Source organism: Crotalus tigris, unplaced genomic scaffold, assembly GCF_016545835.1.
Source record: "Crotalus tigris isolate CLP2741 ecotype Arizona unplaced genomic scaffold, ASM1654583v1 scf7180000017947.1575755, whole genome shotgun sequence".
NCBI classification, from domain to species: Eukaryota; Metazoa; Chordata; class Lepidosauria; order Squamata; family Viperidae; genus Crotalus; species Crotalus tigris.
The window spans coordinates 54,042-74,282 of NW_024096739.1; the positions used below are offsets into that span (position 1 = coordinate 54,042).

The 20,241-nt window shown below is 37.0% G+C and overlaps 1 protein-coding gene across 1 annotated transcript in view; it reads left to right on the plus strand.

Moving 5' to 3' along the window:
- The window catches only part of SLC9A8 (solute carrier family 9 member A8), a 69,681-nt gene that overhangs the window by 39,800 nt on the left and 9,640 nt on the right, over positions 1–20,241 (plus strand). The window contains exons 10-14 of the mRNA XM_039345247.1: positions 5,369–5,474; positions 13,483–13,599; positions 15,903–15,985; positions 17,814–17,925; positions 19,035–19,255. Coding sequence (XP_039201181.1) covers positions 5,369–5,474; positions 13,483–13,599; positions 15,903–15,985; positions 17,814–17,925; positions 19,035–19,255 — 639 coding nt within the window. The remainder of the gene's footprint in view (positions 1–5,368; positions 5,475–13,482; positions 13,600–15,902; positions 15,986–17,813; positions 17,926–19,034; positions 19,256–20,241) is intronic.

Here is a 20,241-nt window from a genome sequence, read left to right on the forward strand (position 1 = left end):
TTCCAAATAGTTTAGACTACAGTCCAGCTCTCCTTTTAACCACCATTGCCCTTAGCCAAAGATTGTAATAGTTGACATCTGGAACATTTGAAGCAGAGCATCTCACATTGGGAGGCAGTTTGAGAGCAAATAGGAGTGCAGTGTACAATTTAGTGAGGTGTTTTTTTTTTCATGATAAGCTGGTAAAAAAACATTTTTATTTCTGTGTATTCAATAGATAACATTGCTTGTTATCTAAGGAATGTTTTGTGTTTTCAGTGAAAAATAATATATGAAGCTCAGGGTTGAACTGTGGAATCTTTGGTTTTCTCTGAATTTGATTGTTTTCTTGTAGATATTTCATTACCGAGTTAGGTAACATCTTCTGTACCAGAAAGAAATGGGGTTGCCCTGTCAGTGTTGGTGGGGATGTTGTTTTTTTCTTGCTAGTAACTTGATTTGGCAGTTTACCGCTTGATCATTTGTTTGAGTTGTAGTTCCTTGATTTAGGGTATTATTGATTCACTGTTTCTAGTCTAGTATTAATCCTTTTAATCCTGTTATCTGGGTGGTGATTACTGGTGAGGAGATGTTCTATTCTTTCGTTTCTTTTTTTAGCTTTTTTATTGTTTCTTTAGAATGGTGTGTAAACTTTGTTTCCCCTTGAGCCTGTTCATGGCTGATTTGTCTGACTGCCAAACTTCTAGAAATTACCTAGCTGTTTTGGATTGAACTTAGTCTAGGATGCTCACAGTTTCTGAGTTGAAACTATGGTTAGGTCTGCCCATGTGTTGTGAAATTATGGAGTTTTCATCATGTCTTCTGAGTCCTGGTTAGTGTTCATGGATGCTCTCTGCTAGTTTTCTGCTTATGTGCCTTACATAGTGGCTGTTAGAGTCCTTATACTGTACTTGTAGATTGCTCCTGTTTTTACTTCTTGGGTTACTGGGTCTTGGGTTACTTAAAATGTTTTGGAGGGTTTTAGTTGGCAGATGATACTACGCTAATGGCAGAAAGTGAAGAGGAACTAAAGAGCCTCTTGATGCGGATGAAGAAGGAGAGTGCAAAAGTTGGCTTGAAACTCAACATTAAGAAAACCAAAATCATGGCATCTGGCCCTCTCCATTCCTGGCAAATAGATGGGGAAGAAATGGAGGTAGTGACAGATTTTATTTTTCTGGGCTCCAAGATCACCTCAGATGGGGACTGCAGCCAAGAAATTAAAAGACGCTTGCTCCTGGGGAGGAAAGCTATTGCAAATCTAGACAGCATACTAAAAAGCAGAGACATCACCCTGCCAACAAAAGTGCGTATAGTCCAGGCCATGGTTTTCCCAGTTGCAATGTATGGCTGTGAAAGTTGGACCATAAGAAAGGCTGAGCGCCAAAGAATTGAGGCCTTTGAACTATGGTGCTGGAGAAGACTCCTGCTAGTCCCTTGGACTGCAAGGCGTTCAAACCGGTCAGTCCTAGAAGAGATCAACCCCGACTGCTCTTTAGAAGGCCAGATCCTGAAGTTGAAACTCAAATACTTTGGCCACCTAATGAGAAGGAAGGACTCAATGGAGAAGGGCCTAATGCTGGGAAAGATTGAGGGCAATAGAAGAAGGGGACGACAGAGAATGAGATGGCTGGATGGAGTCACTGAAGCAGTAGGTGTGAACTTAAATGGACTCCAGAAGATGGTAGAGGACAGGAAGACCTGGAGGAACATTGTCCATGGGGTCGCGATGGGTCGGACACGACTTCGCAATTAACAACAACAACAAGTTGGCATATGTGCTATGTGATAAGGAGTCCTGGTGGCACAATGATTAGGTGCAGTATTTGAGGCAAACTCTGCCCACATCCTGCTGAAGTTTGACTCAGCCTTCCATCTTGCCAAGATCGGTAAAATGAGAACCCATATTGTTGGGGGCAATTTGCAAATAATGCTGATATTGTAATCCACCCAGAGAATGCTGTAAAGTACTGTGGGGCAATATATAAGTCTAACTGCTATTGCTATGAGATGCCATGTGGTTGTAACCGTTTCATAGCTTGTGTTGGTTGTGAGCTGAGTCATCAATCAATTTTTTATAAAGTTGTATGGGTGTCCATTTTGTTGGAAGTTCTATAGGCAGTCTGTTTCTCTTTTCTGGTGTTCTGAGTTGCTGCACTGTTTGTGCTCATCTGAATAATGTTCTTACATAGCTCTTCTTTTTTGTGTATATATAATATATATGCATATACATATACATAATATATATTGAATTTTTTAAAAAAGTAAAAAATAGACAAGCAGAAAGAAAAATAATTAAAAGAAAAGTCAAGAAAAAAGCCAGATAAAAGTTCAGAAACAAAAGAGAATGAAAAAGTAAAGACAAAAAAGTAAAGACAATAGAAAAAGAATGACTTCCAACTTTTTTTGATATATAGATGAAGAATATGCTTCAAACTCTTACGCTAAAATTAACAACAGTCCACATTATTTCTGTAATAACATATAATTCTAGTTTATAATTTTAATCTTCTATTTCCAAAATCACAATTTCATTTCTTTCATTTTTTTTTCTCAAAAAGTCCAAAAGTGGTTTCCTGGTAAAAATAAAATTCAAAATCTTTTCTTTAATCAAGGGTGTCAATTTCACCATTCCTGCCAATTCCATCAGCTTAACCATTCTTCCATTGTGGGTATTTGTAAGACCTTTCGCTTTTGTACATAAAAGGTGTTCCTCTGATTTGTTGATATATTTCTCTATTAACTGAAAATAGGTAGTTAGGCAGAGGTTGATGAAGGCCATGATTCTGGGTATTTTGATATTAGCATATTTTCTTAGATCGGATGTGTTATGTAGTACTGCTGCCATGGATTCTTTCACTTCTTCTGGGGTCCCACTGATGTAAAAAGTGTTGTGACATTGAATGAAATCATAATTTCAGCTTCTTTTATTTTAGGTCTTAGGATTTTCTGTAGGCACTGTAGTGAGGAGTTGATAGAATATTTGTTCTCTGAACTGTGCAAGCTTTTTTGTAAGCTCTTTAGCTATATTGTATTTTGGAATCCCTGGCAAATGATACAATTGGACAAAGAGGTATTCAGGTTTGTGTATTTTGGGGTGTCCATAGAAGTGTAGGAATATGAGAGCTTTTCATCCACTGTTCTTCTTTTTCTGATTGACCTTTCTTGGTTGGATTGTTTAGAATTCTCTTGATTAAGTTATCTACTTTCTGTACTGGGTTGGTTTTATTGGTATGTAGGCTTCTGACTTCCAGCAATTCTTTGGCTTTTTGTATGTATTGGGATCTGATCATGATAACTTTTGTTGTTCAGAGGATGAGGGTTTGGTCTTGCTTTAGGTTTTTTGAGGGCTGCTCTGTCCTCTACTTTGAGTTGCTTCTGATTCTTTGTTTGATGGTGGTCTGATTGTCTGCCTTATGTTTTGTCAGGTCTCTGTGGCAAGGCCAGTGGTTTTAAATGATACTTCTAAGGCTGCAGATTCTAACCAATAAACATCATTTATGTTAAAGTTGAAGCCTTTCGATGGGATCTTGTGTGTTGTGGTAGATAGTGAGCAACTGGACATTTTGACAACCCATTCAGGTTCCGGTACGTCTTTGCTTCTAGGGTTCAGCTTGAGCATTTTGGTTTGGAGTTTTGGTTTCTTTTTCTAGCTTTTGTTAAGGATGTAATCTTGTCAGAATTTTTGTTTGTTTTGGGATCATAGCTTGTTCTATCTCATGTTTTCTGTTTTATCTCAGATTAGAACTTTAACTTTTTGTTAAAACATAAAAGGTTTTGTGTGTTATTTCAAATTGGTAACTAGAGGTTTGTGTGAGAAATTACGCTCACTCATTATCAAGATTTTAGATCATGATCAGACAGCCTGTTGTCTTTAGAGATTTAAATTAATGTTTTACACCACACAGTTACACAATGCCAGATCATTGCACATGCTAATTGGAATGTTTGAGTCATATTGTTAAAAAGAAAAATTGAAGGTATGATTTAAGTAGGCATACTTGATTTAAGTAGGCATACTGTTGCATTATCTAGAATATTTCAAATGTGCTTATAAAAGGGATGTAAAGTGTTTAAAATTGTTTCTTATAAGTATTGGTTGAAACAATTCTTTCTGATGTTTTCAAGCCTAGGATGAAGTGCCTGTGACTTTTGAAATATTAGATTTAGCTTCAGGGATGATGGTCCTACTGCCTGGAGCTATAGGGAGTGTGAGCCCAACAAGTTTGGGTTAATGACTATTATACTGAATATTAATTAACTTATAGAGCAACTTGGAAAATTAGAGCATCCAATATTCAGAGTTTCAAAGTAGATTTAGAACAGAATCAAGGCAAGGTTAATCTTTTTAAAAACAGGATTGGACAAAGTGATTCCTAGATGGTGATTATCCAACTTTATGAACCTGTAATTATTCTTGAAAGCAGATCTTTGGATAGACTGAAATATCACATTGGGCAAAATGTCTGTTAAAGTGAATTTCAGTGGCACTTTTTCAGTCAATAGATCTGAAAAATTTAAAGGGAATATTTAAAAGAGTAGCTAGTTTTCTTGAGGCAGTGTGTTTGTGGTATCCATTCTTAGCCTTGAATATGAAGTATAATAATGGATCATAATTGAAAAGTCAGATTGACTATCCAAGCCAACCAGCAGAAATGTGCCATTGTCTGTATCTTTATTCTTTTTGAAGCCATTTTGGCCACTAAAATTATTAAGTGGCTTCTTTACAGACAAACATCTATGTTAAGCACAGAGAACATAAGTTGGCTTTCATTCCAGTAAAGTGTTTAGATAATAGTTTCAAATAAGTTAAAACCACATATATAGAGTACAAAGAAACTTTACAGTGGAGTTGTTTTCTATCTTATAAAATATGTACTCCAGACATATTTACCCATCTGCCCTTAGAACCTTAATCTGTTAGAAGATGATCACTGATAATAATTGTTTTTTCAGCATGTCAAATGAGAGTAACAGTTGTATGTAAGGATATTTAAATCTTGTTGAAATCTGAAAAATTTAAGCAGCTTAACAACTACAATATTATTTTCAAGTGAATTTTTAAATGTAATGATTAGGTATAAAGCTAAGAATATTATAAACGTAGAGGCCCTTTTGTAATAAAAGCATTTTTATATGCACTGTTAGAAGCTTTAAAAATCCTCTAAAAATAATTCCTTATTGCACAGAGCACCATCACCTGGTAGCTTCTGTTATTCCACTTGAAAAATTCCATCAGCTAAACAGTATAAAGAAAAATAATTGCACTGTATGATTCAACATGAGATGCTAAGCTTTCTAATGGAGCTCTAATGACAAATGAGAACTTCCTAATCTGACTTTCCTGCTTCATCTTTCTTCCTATTTTACTTAACTATTTGTAATTAACGTATTGAAGCATATTGATTTACGAAAAACTCCTTCCCTGGAGTTTGGGATGATGATTATCTTTGCATATCTTCCTTATGGACTTGCAGAAGGAATTTCTCTCTCAGGTAAGTTGCAAAACAAACCCCCTGAAATTAACAGTGTTAAAACAGCTTTCATTTCCCTAGAGCTCTCAGAGTGTTCAAAATTTCTAGTATATTTCCTCCCTGCAATCTTCCATGAAGGGTATAAGGAGAGAGAAGTGGATAATTTATCCTTCCAGTTGTTATGTTTTCTCACATTTAGATTAACTCCTTACTGTACATCCCAAAAGAGATTTTACCAATTTGGAATTTGGGGAATCACTGTTTCAAACCAGTATGTAATGTTCCCTGTCTATTATTGCGAAGTTCATAGGCTATGCTAAATCATAATGAGATTTGCTTGGTTTCAGTTTAAAAATAATTATGGTTTTTCATAGAGCCATGGAAAATATACTCTGAGTCATTTGGTTCTACCTAATGCTCAGAATAGGAATACATTAAATCATTCCAATGGATGGCTATCTAACTACTACACTGTGTGCACAATTATCAGGCAAGTTGTATTTTGGAGGATTAATTTCTTGTTGAACAACTAAGTGCTCTCGATCAATCCAAAATATTACTAAATCTGAAACCTGAATATTTTAAAAAGTAAAAGTGAGATTTTGGCTTTCTTAGGAGAATATCTATGTGTGCAGAATTATTATGCAACTAAATGAAAAATGAAAATTTGCCCATCTTGTTTATTTGCATTTGTTAAAGAGAATAATAAACAACTCAAAATGTAAACATTTCTGATATTTCACAAAAAAAAAAAAATCAGTGACCATTATAGCCACCCTTCTTTTCAATAACAGTCATAAGTCTTCCATTCATGGATTCTGTCAGTTTCTTGATCTGTTGACGATCAATGTTTTATGCAGCAGCAACCACAGCATCCCAAACACTGTTCAGAGAGGTGTACTGTTTTTCTTCATCATAAATCTCCCATTTAAGAAGGGCCCACAAATTCTCAATTGGGTTTAAGTCAGGTGAGGAAGGGGGTAATGTCATTATTCTTTCATCTTTAAGTGCTTTACTGGCTAGCCACGCAGTGGAGTACTTCGATGCATGCGATGGAGCATAAAAATCATGGTCTTGAAAGATGCAGACTTTTTCCTGTAACACTGCTTGAAGAAAACGTCTTCTAAGAACTGGCACTTGGTTTGGGAGTTGATTTTGAGTCCATCTTCAATCTGAAAAGGTCTAACTAACTCATCTTTAATAATACCAGCCCATACCAGTATCCCATCTCCACCTTGCTGGAGTCTGAGTTGAGTCATAGTGGAGCTCTGTGCCCATTACTGATTCAGCCATGGGCCCATCCATATGGTCAAGAATCACTCTCATCTCATCAGTCCATAAAACAGTAGAAAAATCTGTCTTCAGATATTTCTTGGCCCAGTCTTGCCATTTCAACTTACATGTCTTGTTCAGTGATTGTCGATTTTCAGCTTTCCTTACCTTGGCCACATCTCTGAGCACTGAACACTTTGTACTTCTGGGCACTCCTGGTAGGTAGCAGTTCTGGAATATGACAGCACTGGACGATAATGGGTTCCTGGTAGCTTCATGTTTGATTATTCTCAAATCTTTGGCAGTTAATGTGTGTTTTTTTTTCTCAACATTTTTCTTGCAACCCTGTTGACTATTTGCAACAAAATAGGAAACCGTGACCACCTCATTGCCGGCAATGGGGGAAAAGTTCCGATATCTTGCGTGATGTCATGTGACGTCGCAAGTTTGACATGTCTGCTATAGGGTGTTGATCTTCTTAGGCCACATCTACCTCATTACATAAATACACATCACCTGATATGCTTGAATCCACTAAGTACTCAAGTTTATACAGCTTGGAGGTAGAAAATATGCATGAAAATGATATGGTCAAAATACTCATTTGTCTAATAATTGTGTACACTGTATGAGAAAACGTCCAGCAAAAAGGATTTATTACTGTTCTAGGCAAGTTGTTCTACTGCTTAACAACTTAACAACAACAGCTTAACAACATTAGGACATTTCTTGTGATGTTTATGTTAATATAATCGGAGATTATATTAGCCTTTGTTCAGTTGATGGTCCAAAAGTATTCCTAGATCATTCTGACGCACATTGTCATCAAGTCGATAGATATTTGACTTTTTATATGTATATGGAGGATTTTGCTTTTCTCACAGATAAACATTTTTCCATTGATTATGGTCCAATTTTTATTTTCACAGAGGTTATTTTGAATTGTAATTTTGACTTCTAAGATATTAACTAATTATCCTTGCTTGGAATCATCTAAAAATTTGTGAAGCAGTTCTGTATCCTACATTATTTATAAAGATGTTAACCGGCATTGGACCAATGACATAATCCTGCAAGACTTTATTCATACTTTACTTTGGGATGATGATGATGATGATGATGATGATGATGATGATGATAATAATAATAATAATAATAATAATAATAATAATAATAATAATCTGGAAGCAGATATGGGATAACCCAAAGAAATACAACAAGGATGCGGCTTGGTTAAAAGAGGTGGATGCAAATAAAACAGAAGTTGAAATGAAAGAACTAGTAATAACAGGAAAAATGGTAGAAAAAAGAGCAAAGAAAATCAAAAATTGGTCAGCACCAGTGAAGATGAACTGCATGGGTTTTGGTTGAAACATCTAACTGTTATACACCCACTCATTGCCAAACAGTTCAACAATATACTACAAGGAGGAGAAATTGAAAAGTGGCTAACAACTGGGAAAACCTACCTAATAATGAAAAATCCAGCAAAAGGGGCAACACCAGGTAACTACAGGCCAATTACCTGCTTACGAACAACTTTCAAATTACTAACTGGTGTAGTAGCTGATGCAGTGCAACAGCATCTAATTGAAAACAATCTCTTTCCACCTAGCAGAAAGGAAACCGCCCCAATAGCAGAGGAACAAAAGATCAACTCCTAATAGACAAAATGATCTTGGAAAACTGCAAGAGAAGGAAGACCAACCTGAATGTGGCATGGATTGACTACAAAAAGGCATTTGACTCTCTGCCACATGATTGCATAATAAAGTGCCTAGAAATAACAGGAGTCAGTAGAAACATCAGAAAATTTGTGCAAAGATCGATGGCACAATGGAAGACACAGTTGCAGATCAATGGTGAGAGTCTGGGAGAGGTTAATATCAAGAGAGGAATATTTCAAGGAGATTCATTATCACCATTACTATTTGTTATTGCACTGTTTCCTCTGTCAACAATACTGAATAACTCAGGACATGGCTATCAAACATCAAAACATCTGCCAGACTATCCCACCTCCTTTATATGGATGATCTGAAGCTGTATGGAAAAACATCATCTGAAATAGAATCGCTGCTCAACACTGTCCGTATATATAGACAAGATATTGTAATGGAGTTTGGCTTGTACAAATGTGCCACACTTACTATCAAACAAGGAAAAATAATGAAAACTGAAGGAATCAAGATGCCCCACGAAAATAACATTAAGAGTCTGGATGAGGAAGAGTACTACAAATACTTGGGTATCCTTCAAGCTGACAACATCAAGCACACTGAAGTCAAGAAAAAGATTAGAGGTGAATACATCAAGAGAGTGAAGAAGATCTTAAAATCCAAACTCAATGGAGGAAATACCATAAAGGCAATCAACACCTGGGCAATCCCAGTCATTAGGTACACAGCTGGAATAGTGGACTGGACTCAAGCAGAACTAAAAGCAATGGATAGGCAGACCAGAAAAATAATGACAATGAATCATGCCCTTCATCCACTCAGTGACATTGATAGACTTTATCTACCAAGGCAAATAGGTGGGCGTGGAATGCTACAAGTACATCAGATGGTTGAAGAAGAAAAAATGGCTGTGGAAGAATATCTGACGAACAATGATGAAGATGCACTGAAATTAGTATATCAGGAAGGCTTACTAACTACTGGAGAGACCAAACTGGCCTACAAGAAAGACCAAATGAAGAACAGAATAGAGGCATGGGAAGACAAGCACTACATGGCCAATACATGAAAAAAATAGCTGGGAAAGCAGATAATAATAAAACCTGGCAATGGCTAAGAGCAGGAAAATTGAAGAAAGAGACCGAGGGACTAATTCTGGCTGCACAAGACCAAGCCTTAATGACAAATGCATACAAAGTCAAAATTGAGAAGACAGCAACAGACAGTAAGTGCCGCCTATGCAAAGAAGCTGAAGAAACAGTGGACCACTTGGTAAGCTGTTGCAAGAAGATTGCACAGACTGATTACAAGCAGCGACATGACAAAGTAGCAACAATGGTGCATTTGAAGATCTGCAAAAAATATCATTTGCCTGTAAGCAAAAACTGGTGGGATCATAAAATAGAGAAAGTCCTAGAAAATGATAAAATTAAACTGCTCTGGGACTTCAGAATTCAAACAGACAAGCACCTGCAACATAACACCCCAGACTTAACAATTGTCGATAAGAAAGACAAAAAAGTCTGGGTAGTGGACGTGGCAGTGCCTGGAGATAGCAGAATAGAAGAGAAAGAACTGGAGAAGATAACAAAATACAAAGACCTACAACTAGAAATAGAAAGACTGTGGCCAAAGCAAGCAAGGGTAGTACCAATAGTCATAGGCTCCTTGGGTGCAATCCCAAAACAACTGGAGCACCACTTGAAAACAATTGGCATTGACAAATTCGCTATTAGTCAATTACAAAAGGCGGCCTTATTAGGAACTGCTTCCATCCTGCGACGATATCTGTAATACCATCAAACATCCACATCTGCCTATCCGAGGTCCTGGGTAAGGACTCGATAGGTAGACAAAATGCCAAATCCAGTCTGAACATCTGGCTGACTGTGCGATGATCGATAATAATAATAATAATAATAATATTAGACAAAAATGCCAAATACAGTCTGAACATCTGGCTGACTGTGCTCAGGAATTCTGGGAGTTGAAGTCCACGAGTCATAAAAGAGCCAAGTTTGCCTATCCCTGTCCTAGAGATTAAATTGACACTGACCTTGGCGTTTTGCATAAAACAGTTAAGACTTGGCTTTTTCAGCTAGCCTTGGGATCTGATGTGCTGAATTTGTCCTTCCTGCAGAGAAAAGTTCTTTTTAATCTTACTATTGAACTCAGGCATGTAAGCTGCTCAGAGTCAGTTTGCAATTGAAGTGACATAAAAGCCTGGAAACTAAGCTAAAATAAAATTGTACTAAGATTGGATTTAAAGATACTGTTCAGTCATAATTTAAAGGAAGAAGCAGCCTATAATCCAGGTACATATACCTTTTGCACCGCACTGTATGTGGTTAGGATTTTTGTATTTTGTATTTTTGTAGTTGGAATGTTTACTTCAGTAATGTATGCAGATAGAAAAATATGTAGTTATTTTAATTGTATACACTAGTAGTATATCAAATTGCTTCAACTAGAAAAGAAGAAAAATGATCTAGAAAGTATATCAAATTACTTGAACTGGAAGAGGAGAGAAGGAAGAAGACTATGACAATTTTAAAGGACCAAAGTTTTTTCACAATCAGAAACAACCTCTTTTGCTAAATTAAGTATCTAGTGGTATTATTTTAGTAACATACATTGTACATTGTTTTAGAGTCTGGGATAATAGAACATTTCTACAAAGGTTTAGGGATGTTGTGATTTGACCTCAGTCAAAAGAGATTTATTATGATATCTTGTAGAACAGGGGTCCCCAACCTCCGATCCATGGACTGGCATCGGTCTGTGGCATGCCAGCAACTGGGCCACACAAACAAGTGAAGCCTCATCCACGGGATGCAGGCAGCACGCGAAACCAGGATCCCTCTGGTCTGCGGAAAAACCTCTCTCCACGGAACTGGTCCCTGGTGCCCAAAAGATTGAGGGGCCCTGTTGTAGAGAGCAAAGTTTACAATTAACTATTCATGTTTATGATTTGAAGTATTCTTATATATCTTCAAGTGCTGGGAGAACTTGGTCCCAAATATGCCTCTCCCTAAATACACTCCGCCTCTCATTAGTCTAGAACATCTCACAGAGTGAAATGTATGTGGTTGTTGCAAGTAACTGCTTGTCCCCTGCTTTTCTAGTTGTTGTTGTATCATTTGTTAAGAAGCACCATGGGCACCTGATAACAACTGTAAAGTCTAAGCATATTTGTATCCATGCTGATTTTACCAGAAAACATCTGTTTTGATAGCCACAGCATTTGCAACTTTGCATATGCAACTCAGGATTTTACAGCTGTTCTCTAGTCCTGAAGTAACCCCCTGGAGAGCCAATGCTTGCTTTTTTTAATGCTGTTTTATTCCAAATAAAATCTTGGAAATTGTAATGCAACTAATAATTAAAATTCTGGAGCACCTTCACTAATAGGTTCATAATCATTCAGTGGAATATTAGACTTAATTGGATAAAATGAATTATGTAATGCAGCAACTAAAAGGATTATGATGAATTTGAGGTTCACTGAATCTGTCAGCTGCTATCAGATCACTGTTGTATTCTCATTTTACAGAGGCTTTGCCATCTCTCTCTCTTTTGGTATAATATCAAGTACGACTTCTCCATTTTCTATGTGTGAAACTTGTTTTTGTACTCTAGAAATAAACAGTAGTGTCAAATGACATCGATCCATATGATACTGGTTCCATGGAAGCCCCATTCAGTCTCTGCAGCATTGGAGACTTTCTTCCAGCCCTAAACAGAATATATAGGAAATGCATGTGAACTGAAGTAATAGCAACTGTTTATGTGTGTCATGCTAAGCCATATGTAGCTTTGGATCATTTTCATCAATAAATCAATAAATATAAAGTTCTGAATTATTTGTTTAATTGAGTTTGCTATCTAGTTTTGGACTTGTGTGGAGAATAGATCATCTTTCAGGTCATATTTATAAGCAATCGCAATAGCACTTAGATATGCCACCCGATAGTGCTTTACGGCACTCTCTGTGTGGTTTACAATGTCAGCTTATTGCCCCCAGCAATCTGGGTCCTCATTTTACCGACTTCAGAAAGATGGAAGTCTGAGTCAACCTGAGCCCATCAGGATCAAATTCCAGACTGTAGGCAGAATTAGCCTGCAATACTACATTCTAACCACTGCACCACCAGATCTGCATATTTATGCAGAAATATTGAAAATTCAAAAGGCTTCATGAACTATTAAGCTCTACTGTAGCAGAAAGATCCAATTATTCAGTATGTTCGAGTAATGGTATATAGTTGTAGCCTTAGTCATATGGGAGTGTGGAATATAATTTGGAACAGGAGAATATCCTCTTCTTCAGGAGCTGAAATTCAGTAGATTTGAGAGGAAGGTTGGTTGCAAAGATGCCTTTTCAATCACAGCATTATTTTCCTGCAAACATTACCACATTCTCCATATTGAAAGAGTGAGAATATTACTTATAATGAAACAAATATCTGCAATCTATGGTTAAGTCTTAGTTTGGCTATTCTCCTTGAGTCTATTAATTAGTATTTGTTTTTCTATTGTTGGCCTAGTGGAAACAACTTTCAAAGTGTGGTGATATTTTGGGTCCTTTATATATACTATGTTAATTTTCTAATAACTGGAATTATGTAATTGGGAGGGCAATTATTTTGTAATTTCTAGGGTTGGATCTTTATTTACAATAGAAAAATAAAGATTTGGTGTTTCATATACAGTAGTGATATTCATCAGACTTAAGTGAAAACACACTCCAGTGCAAATACAAAACTCCTGTGTAAGCAGTCCAAGTCCTTCAAAGGTACTAAGCTGTCCTCAGTTTTGAAGTACATTGTGAAAATATTTAGGTGCTTTTGTCCCTTTGTCAGTTGAGCCAAAGGACTGAGCTACTCCAGGCGGCTGGCCCAACCCCTGTTGTTTAATTGTGCAACTGCTAGACCTAAGTTTCCAATCTGAATCACTACTTTTCCCATTCTTGTGCTGCAAAACAATTATGATTCTTTATTGGCTTGCAATTAGTAGCAGTTTAAGGAAAATCATGACTTTATATATAGGTATATCTAATTGTGAAATTTTTCTTCCAGGTATCATGGCTATCTTGTTTTCTGGCATTGTAATGTCTCACTATACCCACCATAATCTTTCTCCAGTTACACAGATCCTAATGCAGCAGACTCTGAGAACTGTTGCATTCATGTGTGGTATGTACTGTCTGTTGCTTGGACTCTTATTATCAAAGCAGAATTTTCCAAATGCTTCCTGATTATCCTACTAGTTTTTACTAGTTTTTCCAAATACTTCCTGATTATCCTACTAGTAATCTAGGGGTTATTACATAAGTGAAATACTTTAATTTAAGCATTAAATATTTTTCAGTTATGATTATCCATTTTTGTCCTGCCAGTTGATCAGGAGCTATGGGCAATGGTGTTGAGAGTTATCTCTAGAGGTGCTCCTTAACTTAACCACCCTTCATTTAGTGACCATTCAGAGTTATAACAGCACTGAAAAAAACTGACTTATAACTGGTCTTTGCACCACTGCAACATCCCCACAGTCATGTGATCAAAATTCGGGCACTTGGCAAATGGCATTCATTTATGATGACTAGAGTGTTCTAGAGTGCTGGGGTCATTGATTGCCAGCTGGTTTCTGACAAGTAGCATCAATGGGAGAAACTGGGTTTGCTTAACAATCCATGATTCATTTAATAACTGCAGTGATTTGCTTAATAGCTGTGGCAAAAAGGTTGTGAAATCAAGCACAACTCACTTAACAACTGCCTTGCTTAGCAATGAGAATTGGGAAATGTGTCAACAACACCTGCAAGACTGGAGAGTAGCAATCTGGAAGATGCTTATCAGCTCCTCGTGTCTTTTTCCTGTGAGCACTGACTCTTTCTCAAATTCCTCATCCCTGATCTAGTCTAATGTCTCAAATGCTCCTGACCAGATAAATGTATTTTAAAAATAGTTTTGAAGGTTGCAGTGTATGGCTTCCCTATATCTCAGCAGATGGCAGCACTTTGCAGTCCTTGCTATGGCTGAGAAGGAGATTTTACATTGCAACTTGGTGTATACTCAGACATTTGGTAGGCCCCATTTGATCCAATAGGATTCCCAACTAAGCATGCATGCCATCGCAGCCTTAGACATTACAATTTGTCGTCATTGATTGATCTATTTTTTGTGATTTCAAAATAATTCAGAATGTGAATTATGGATAAGAAAAAGCAGAGGTGTTTCTTTAACTGTGGGAGCATTTCTTCACCACAATTCTTAGAACACACCTGCTAATATAGAGTCTGCCAAGCAGAAAAGTCACCTTTACTGACAAGGGGGATAAAATGTGCTGTAAATCTTTTCCTCTCTTCTCCCCCAAGCTCTGGCTAAGTCTTGCCACAAGATTAATAACAAAATGGATTTCTTTTACTTTTTTCTCGCCTCCAGGGTACTTTTAGATGATAGAGAGGCAACATGCCTTCATTTCCATTAAAGGATTATGGATACAGTACCAGGAAGCTACTTAAAAAGGGGGGAAAATACAGGCAATAAATTCATGTGGTTTTCTGTTCTCTGTCCTTTCTAAGATGGCATTTGTTTTTCAATATATTTATTATTTAGACGATATTAAGCTAAACACAGTATTAATGGTAGGGCCAGATGTGAAAAAAAAATCTTATAATTTCATGGATGCAGGAATCAGACACAAAAAAAGAACACAAGCACAAAACCTGCATTGTTAGACTAGATCACATATTCACTGATCCTTTACCTGTTTTCTTTCACAATAGCTAGCTAGATACTACCAGGAGACACATGACCAGAACATGTGGGAAACAAACTTGTGATTTGCCCCATCATTAAGTGTGCTGCTTGTCTTTGAACATGGGCATTCACTGAGCTATTAAAGCTAAATTAATATCAGATCTGAATGGTGCTTTCTGAAGTTTAAAGTGCAGGGGCACAGAAGGTTGAACATCTGTTAAGAGAGAAAAAGAGGAAATAGCCGGGGGAAACAGAAGATCCTGAAAAAAAATATCTTGCTGGCAAGACAAATCCTACTGCAGTGTTTTGTTGCAGGCCCAAATCATCACTGTTAGCCATACTGTTAGACGAACATGTTGTGTGTTTCTTTTTCAATCTTTTATTTCTGTAAAATCTGGGCTCCATTGCTAAATCTTATGCAGCAAATGCTAGGTTTTAATAGAACCCTGTTGAAGAAACTAAATGCCTGTTGGATTAGACCCAGAACCTTTGAAAGTAATAACTCAGTGAGAGAAGATCTAGTCTTTCCTTTTCCTTTTGGAAGAAACAAGTTATATATCTGGACATAACAGATTATGTATCTGGACATTTTGAACATTTTTCTTTTTCTTAGTTATGTCATCTAGTAATGTAAGAGACTGCATCTGCATCAAACATTTCTTTTGAAACTCTGACATTTTAAAAAATTAAACATAGTGGTACTTTGTGATTACTCATTTCTGATTTTTCTCTTTCAGAAACATGTGTTTTTGCATTTCTGGGTCTGTCAATTTTTAGCTTTCCTCACAAGTTTGAAGTGTCCTTTGTCATCTGGTGCATAGTAGGTATCAAATTACAGTAGAGTTTTATTTGTTTCACCTGACCCCAGATTGGCAAGAAAGGCTATATAATGTGTCATAGAGAACTCCAATTTATTTATTATTTGTCACAACAATTTGCATGCTACCTACTCATTGGAATCTAGCTGGATTATAATATTAAAAACAATGCAATGTGTACGTATAATAACACAAACTAGGCTACACTGCAGAGAATTGCTTTCTAAAGGATCTATGAAAATGACTCCTAAAGGTCAGGGTCTTCTGGAAAGCCAATGGGTGTATAGGACATTCTTTTGCAATTGGACACTGTCCTGATGGTGAACAGTGGTCATTTTTGAGATTAAAGGGTTTACACACCATATAATTATTACTGTTATCCAGATTTCAGGATGTTCATTGATTTGCATAACGGTCCTAAAACTTAAGAGGAGGGTTATCCTTATACTCTGTGACATTGAACTGCATACATTCTTATAACAACAGTTGATAATCTTAAAAGATACCACCAAATTCCTTTTAACTTTTGGTTAATGTGGACTAGCATACCTCTTCTCCTGACATGCTAGTTTTTAGTGAACTCAGGTCTGACTCAGTTACAAGGCAGCTTTGTGTTTCTACTTTATTTATTATTCATTTTGAGGCAGCCAAGGCTAGAAAGAAAGGCCTCGGTAAGAGGAGACCAATTGCTAGGGGAGTGCAAGCACTACCTTATAGGATCAGGCTAACATTAATTTGGTCTAGCATTTTACTTCCAGGACTTCCTAGTTAGGAATTTCTGTAAATTCATAAGTAATGTGTAAAAGTGATGTTGCATTTATTTATCCTACACATTCTAGTTATCTCTTGCATTTATTTCAATTTATATGGTCACCCATCTCAAAGGCATGATGCTGAGCAGTTCACAGCATTTAAAACACAATACAGATTCTTGACCTACCACAGTTTGTTTAGTGACCTTTCAAAGTTACAATGGCACTGAAAAAAATGACTTATGACACGATCATTGCAGCATACCCATGGTCATGTGATCAAAATTCAGACACTTAGAGACTGACTTATATTTATGAGGGTTGCAGAGTCCCAAGGCCATGTGGTCATGTGACTTTCTGACAAGCCAAGTCAATTGGGAAGCCAGATTCACTTAACAGCTGTGTTACAAATTTAACAACTGCAGTGATGCACTTAACAACTGTGGCAAAAAGGTTGTAAAATGGAGCAAAACTCACTTAATAATCATCTCGCTTAGCAACATAAATTTTGAGCTCGATTGTCATCATAAGTTGAGGACTACCTGTATAAAGTATCCAGAATTAAAGAAATATTCCTTTTCCTCTTTGAGCTGAATACAACCCGAATGCTATGAATTTGCTCCTTTTCTTCCCTCTCTTATATAGTATGCTCTCATGCATGTTTGTTTGAGGGTTAAGACCTTCTCTTTTCATTTGCTGTCAAGTGAATTTGTAGCGGACTAGAGCTTTAGCTTAATAATTCCTTAACATCCTTTAAGCATTCCGTCATAGTCAAGAGCAGTTGTAAAGTAGCAAATTGAGGGCTTGCTCTTCCCCTTCCAAATGAGAATGAAATAAAGATAAGCAGAGGTATATATGGCATGTAACGCATCTGAGAAAAAAAATGGGTATGTTACTAAGCTCCACCCATAAAGTCCTGTTGAATCTGACCTAAGGGCTATCTAAGCTAGCATTCTGTTTCTATATTAGCCCCAGATGCTGATATAGAGGTGACCCATAAAGAAGTTACAAATCCCAATCCCCATTTTCCAATTGTTACTTCTCTTATTAAAAGCTCAATTTTGCTTCTTTTTGACAGGTGCTTGTCCTTTTTGGTAGAGCAGTCAATATTTTCCCCCTCTCTTATTTGCTCAATTTCTTCCGTGATCACAAGATCACTCCCAAAATGATGTTCATCATGTGGTTTAGTGGTAAGTTCTTGCAATTTTCATTCTTAGATATTGTTCTATATAGCATTGTAATTGTAATTGAGTCTTCATAAGATCATGTTAAAACTATATGCTGAGTTTCTGCATAAGAAACTTTCATTTTCTCTATTTTTGACTGATTGATTGATTGCTATCTCCCACTGTACAAAGGAATTGTCTCCAACTGCTCAGCAAAAAAAATGTTTGGGGTAGAGATAAATCTCTCACTGCTCATTTCTAATTCTGTATAGGACATTTTGCATAAAATGGGAAGTAGTTCAGCTTTCTCCCACGTAGTCTTATCTAGATGTATTTTGAAAACAATTTATATGTTGACCTAGCAAATTTGCAAAAATGGCTGGGAATTCAGAGTTTCAAGCCCAAGATTATGAATTATTTCCATTTTATATGGATAAGGGAGGGAAAAGTCTAATGAGAGTGACTTCTGCTAGTCTCAGATGGAACTTTTGTCCCAAGTCATATATGGATGTAGGACCACCCATGAGCCACATGTTGTCTTTAAAGCCACATGTTGTCTTTTTCTCAAGCCCTCCATTGCTCTTCTCCTGTATCTCTATAAGCATTGATAGCATGTATAAGGATACATTTCCTCCCAGGTTTTCCCCAGCACAAAGACACCTTAGATACATCTTGGCAGGCAGTTAGAAACTCAATTTATATGGAGACAGTGCTGCCTGGGAGGCAGATCATCTCTATATTTATGTGTCAGTATGCTTGCATATAAATGTACTTCCAGTCCATTGTTGAATGCCACATAGAGCCATTAAGGCAAAAAGACTGCCCATTTCTGGACAAGATAGATCTTGGGTATAGAAAGAACAAAAAACTAATGTGGCATAAGACAACCTCAGATTCCAGTGGGGATGAGACGGGGTGGAGGAATGAATGGTTATGAAGATAGCAGTGACATAGCTTTGTGCCAATGCTTCATTACAAGCTTTTCCTTGTAGGCTATCCTAAACCAGTATGCTTGTCCCTTAATCTTCAAACACCAAACAAAAAAACTGTCATTTTGATAGCTTAAAGAATATTATTTCTAGAGGGGCTGAGGAATTCTTATATGCTTCCCTGTGTTCCTCCCCATTAATTAGGCTTACGTGGGGCAATTCCATATGCCTTGAGCCTCCACTTGGGCCTGGAACCAATTGAGAAGCGACAGTTGATTGGCACTACCACAATCATCATTGTGCTGTTCACAATCTTATTGCTGGGTGGAGGAACAATGCCTTTAATCAGGCTGATTGACATTGAAGACTCTAAAGCCCGGAGGAAGAACAAGAAGGACATCAATCTTAGCAAAACAGAGAAAATGGTGAGTTTTCCGTGTTCCATGTTTAAATAAGATAGATGTTTTTATATGTGAGTCTTCCATAAACCTCTTTGCCTTTCTTCGTGCCTATATATTTGCTTTCCCTGATTTGGCATTCGCTTTATTTGTTAGGGTCTATATATGTAACCCTTGACTTACAGTTTATCACTTAGTGACTATTTGAAGTTAAGATGGATTTACCTTGGGGCTACTTTTGACCCTGTTCTGCTGTCACATGACAAAACTTGGGTATTCAGCAACATTGATGAATTAGGGGACAGTATTAATTATGAATACATATAGATGGCTTCTCTCTCTTTGGTCACTTGTAATCCTGGATTCAGGGTCAGGAAAGGATAGCAAGGACAACACCCAATGTCCTAACCCACCCAAGAACATACGATATCTTTAAGTAACACTCAAATGAGAACATGTTTAGCTTTCTCCCTTCTTATTTACAGTATGTCAGACTTACTGGGTGCAATCTTTATTTTATGTGTGTCAGCTTTGCTGGGTGGGTTGCTTATGTAATTATACAGAAAAATACAAGGATTTCTTGTCATTTGTTGCTCCCCTCATTTAGAGGAGTCCGTCTCTATTCATCTGAATAAACACATAAAACTTAAAAGGCACTTTCTGGTTTCCTGTATTTCTTTAACCAGCAAAACCTCAGAACCTGCATATCAACATGGCCAATTTATGGCTGTTTGTAGCATTCCATGGTCACGTGAGAATGTTTTACAACAATTTTGCCAAAAGCTGGCACATCTAGTTTTCGGCAAAACTGTGCCAATAGTGAACCATGAGTTTGCTTAACCATGTTAGCTGCTTTATGACTGCTGTATTACTTAAAGACCATTACAAAAAAGGTTGGAAAATCAGTTCTGTGACTGATACATTTTATAACCGTCACAACTTACAACTATAGTGGGCAGGTTCCATTATGGTCGAGAACTACCTGTAGCTACCAGAATTCTTCTTGGCTAAGA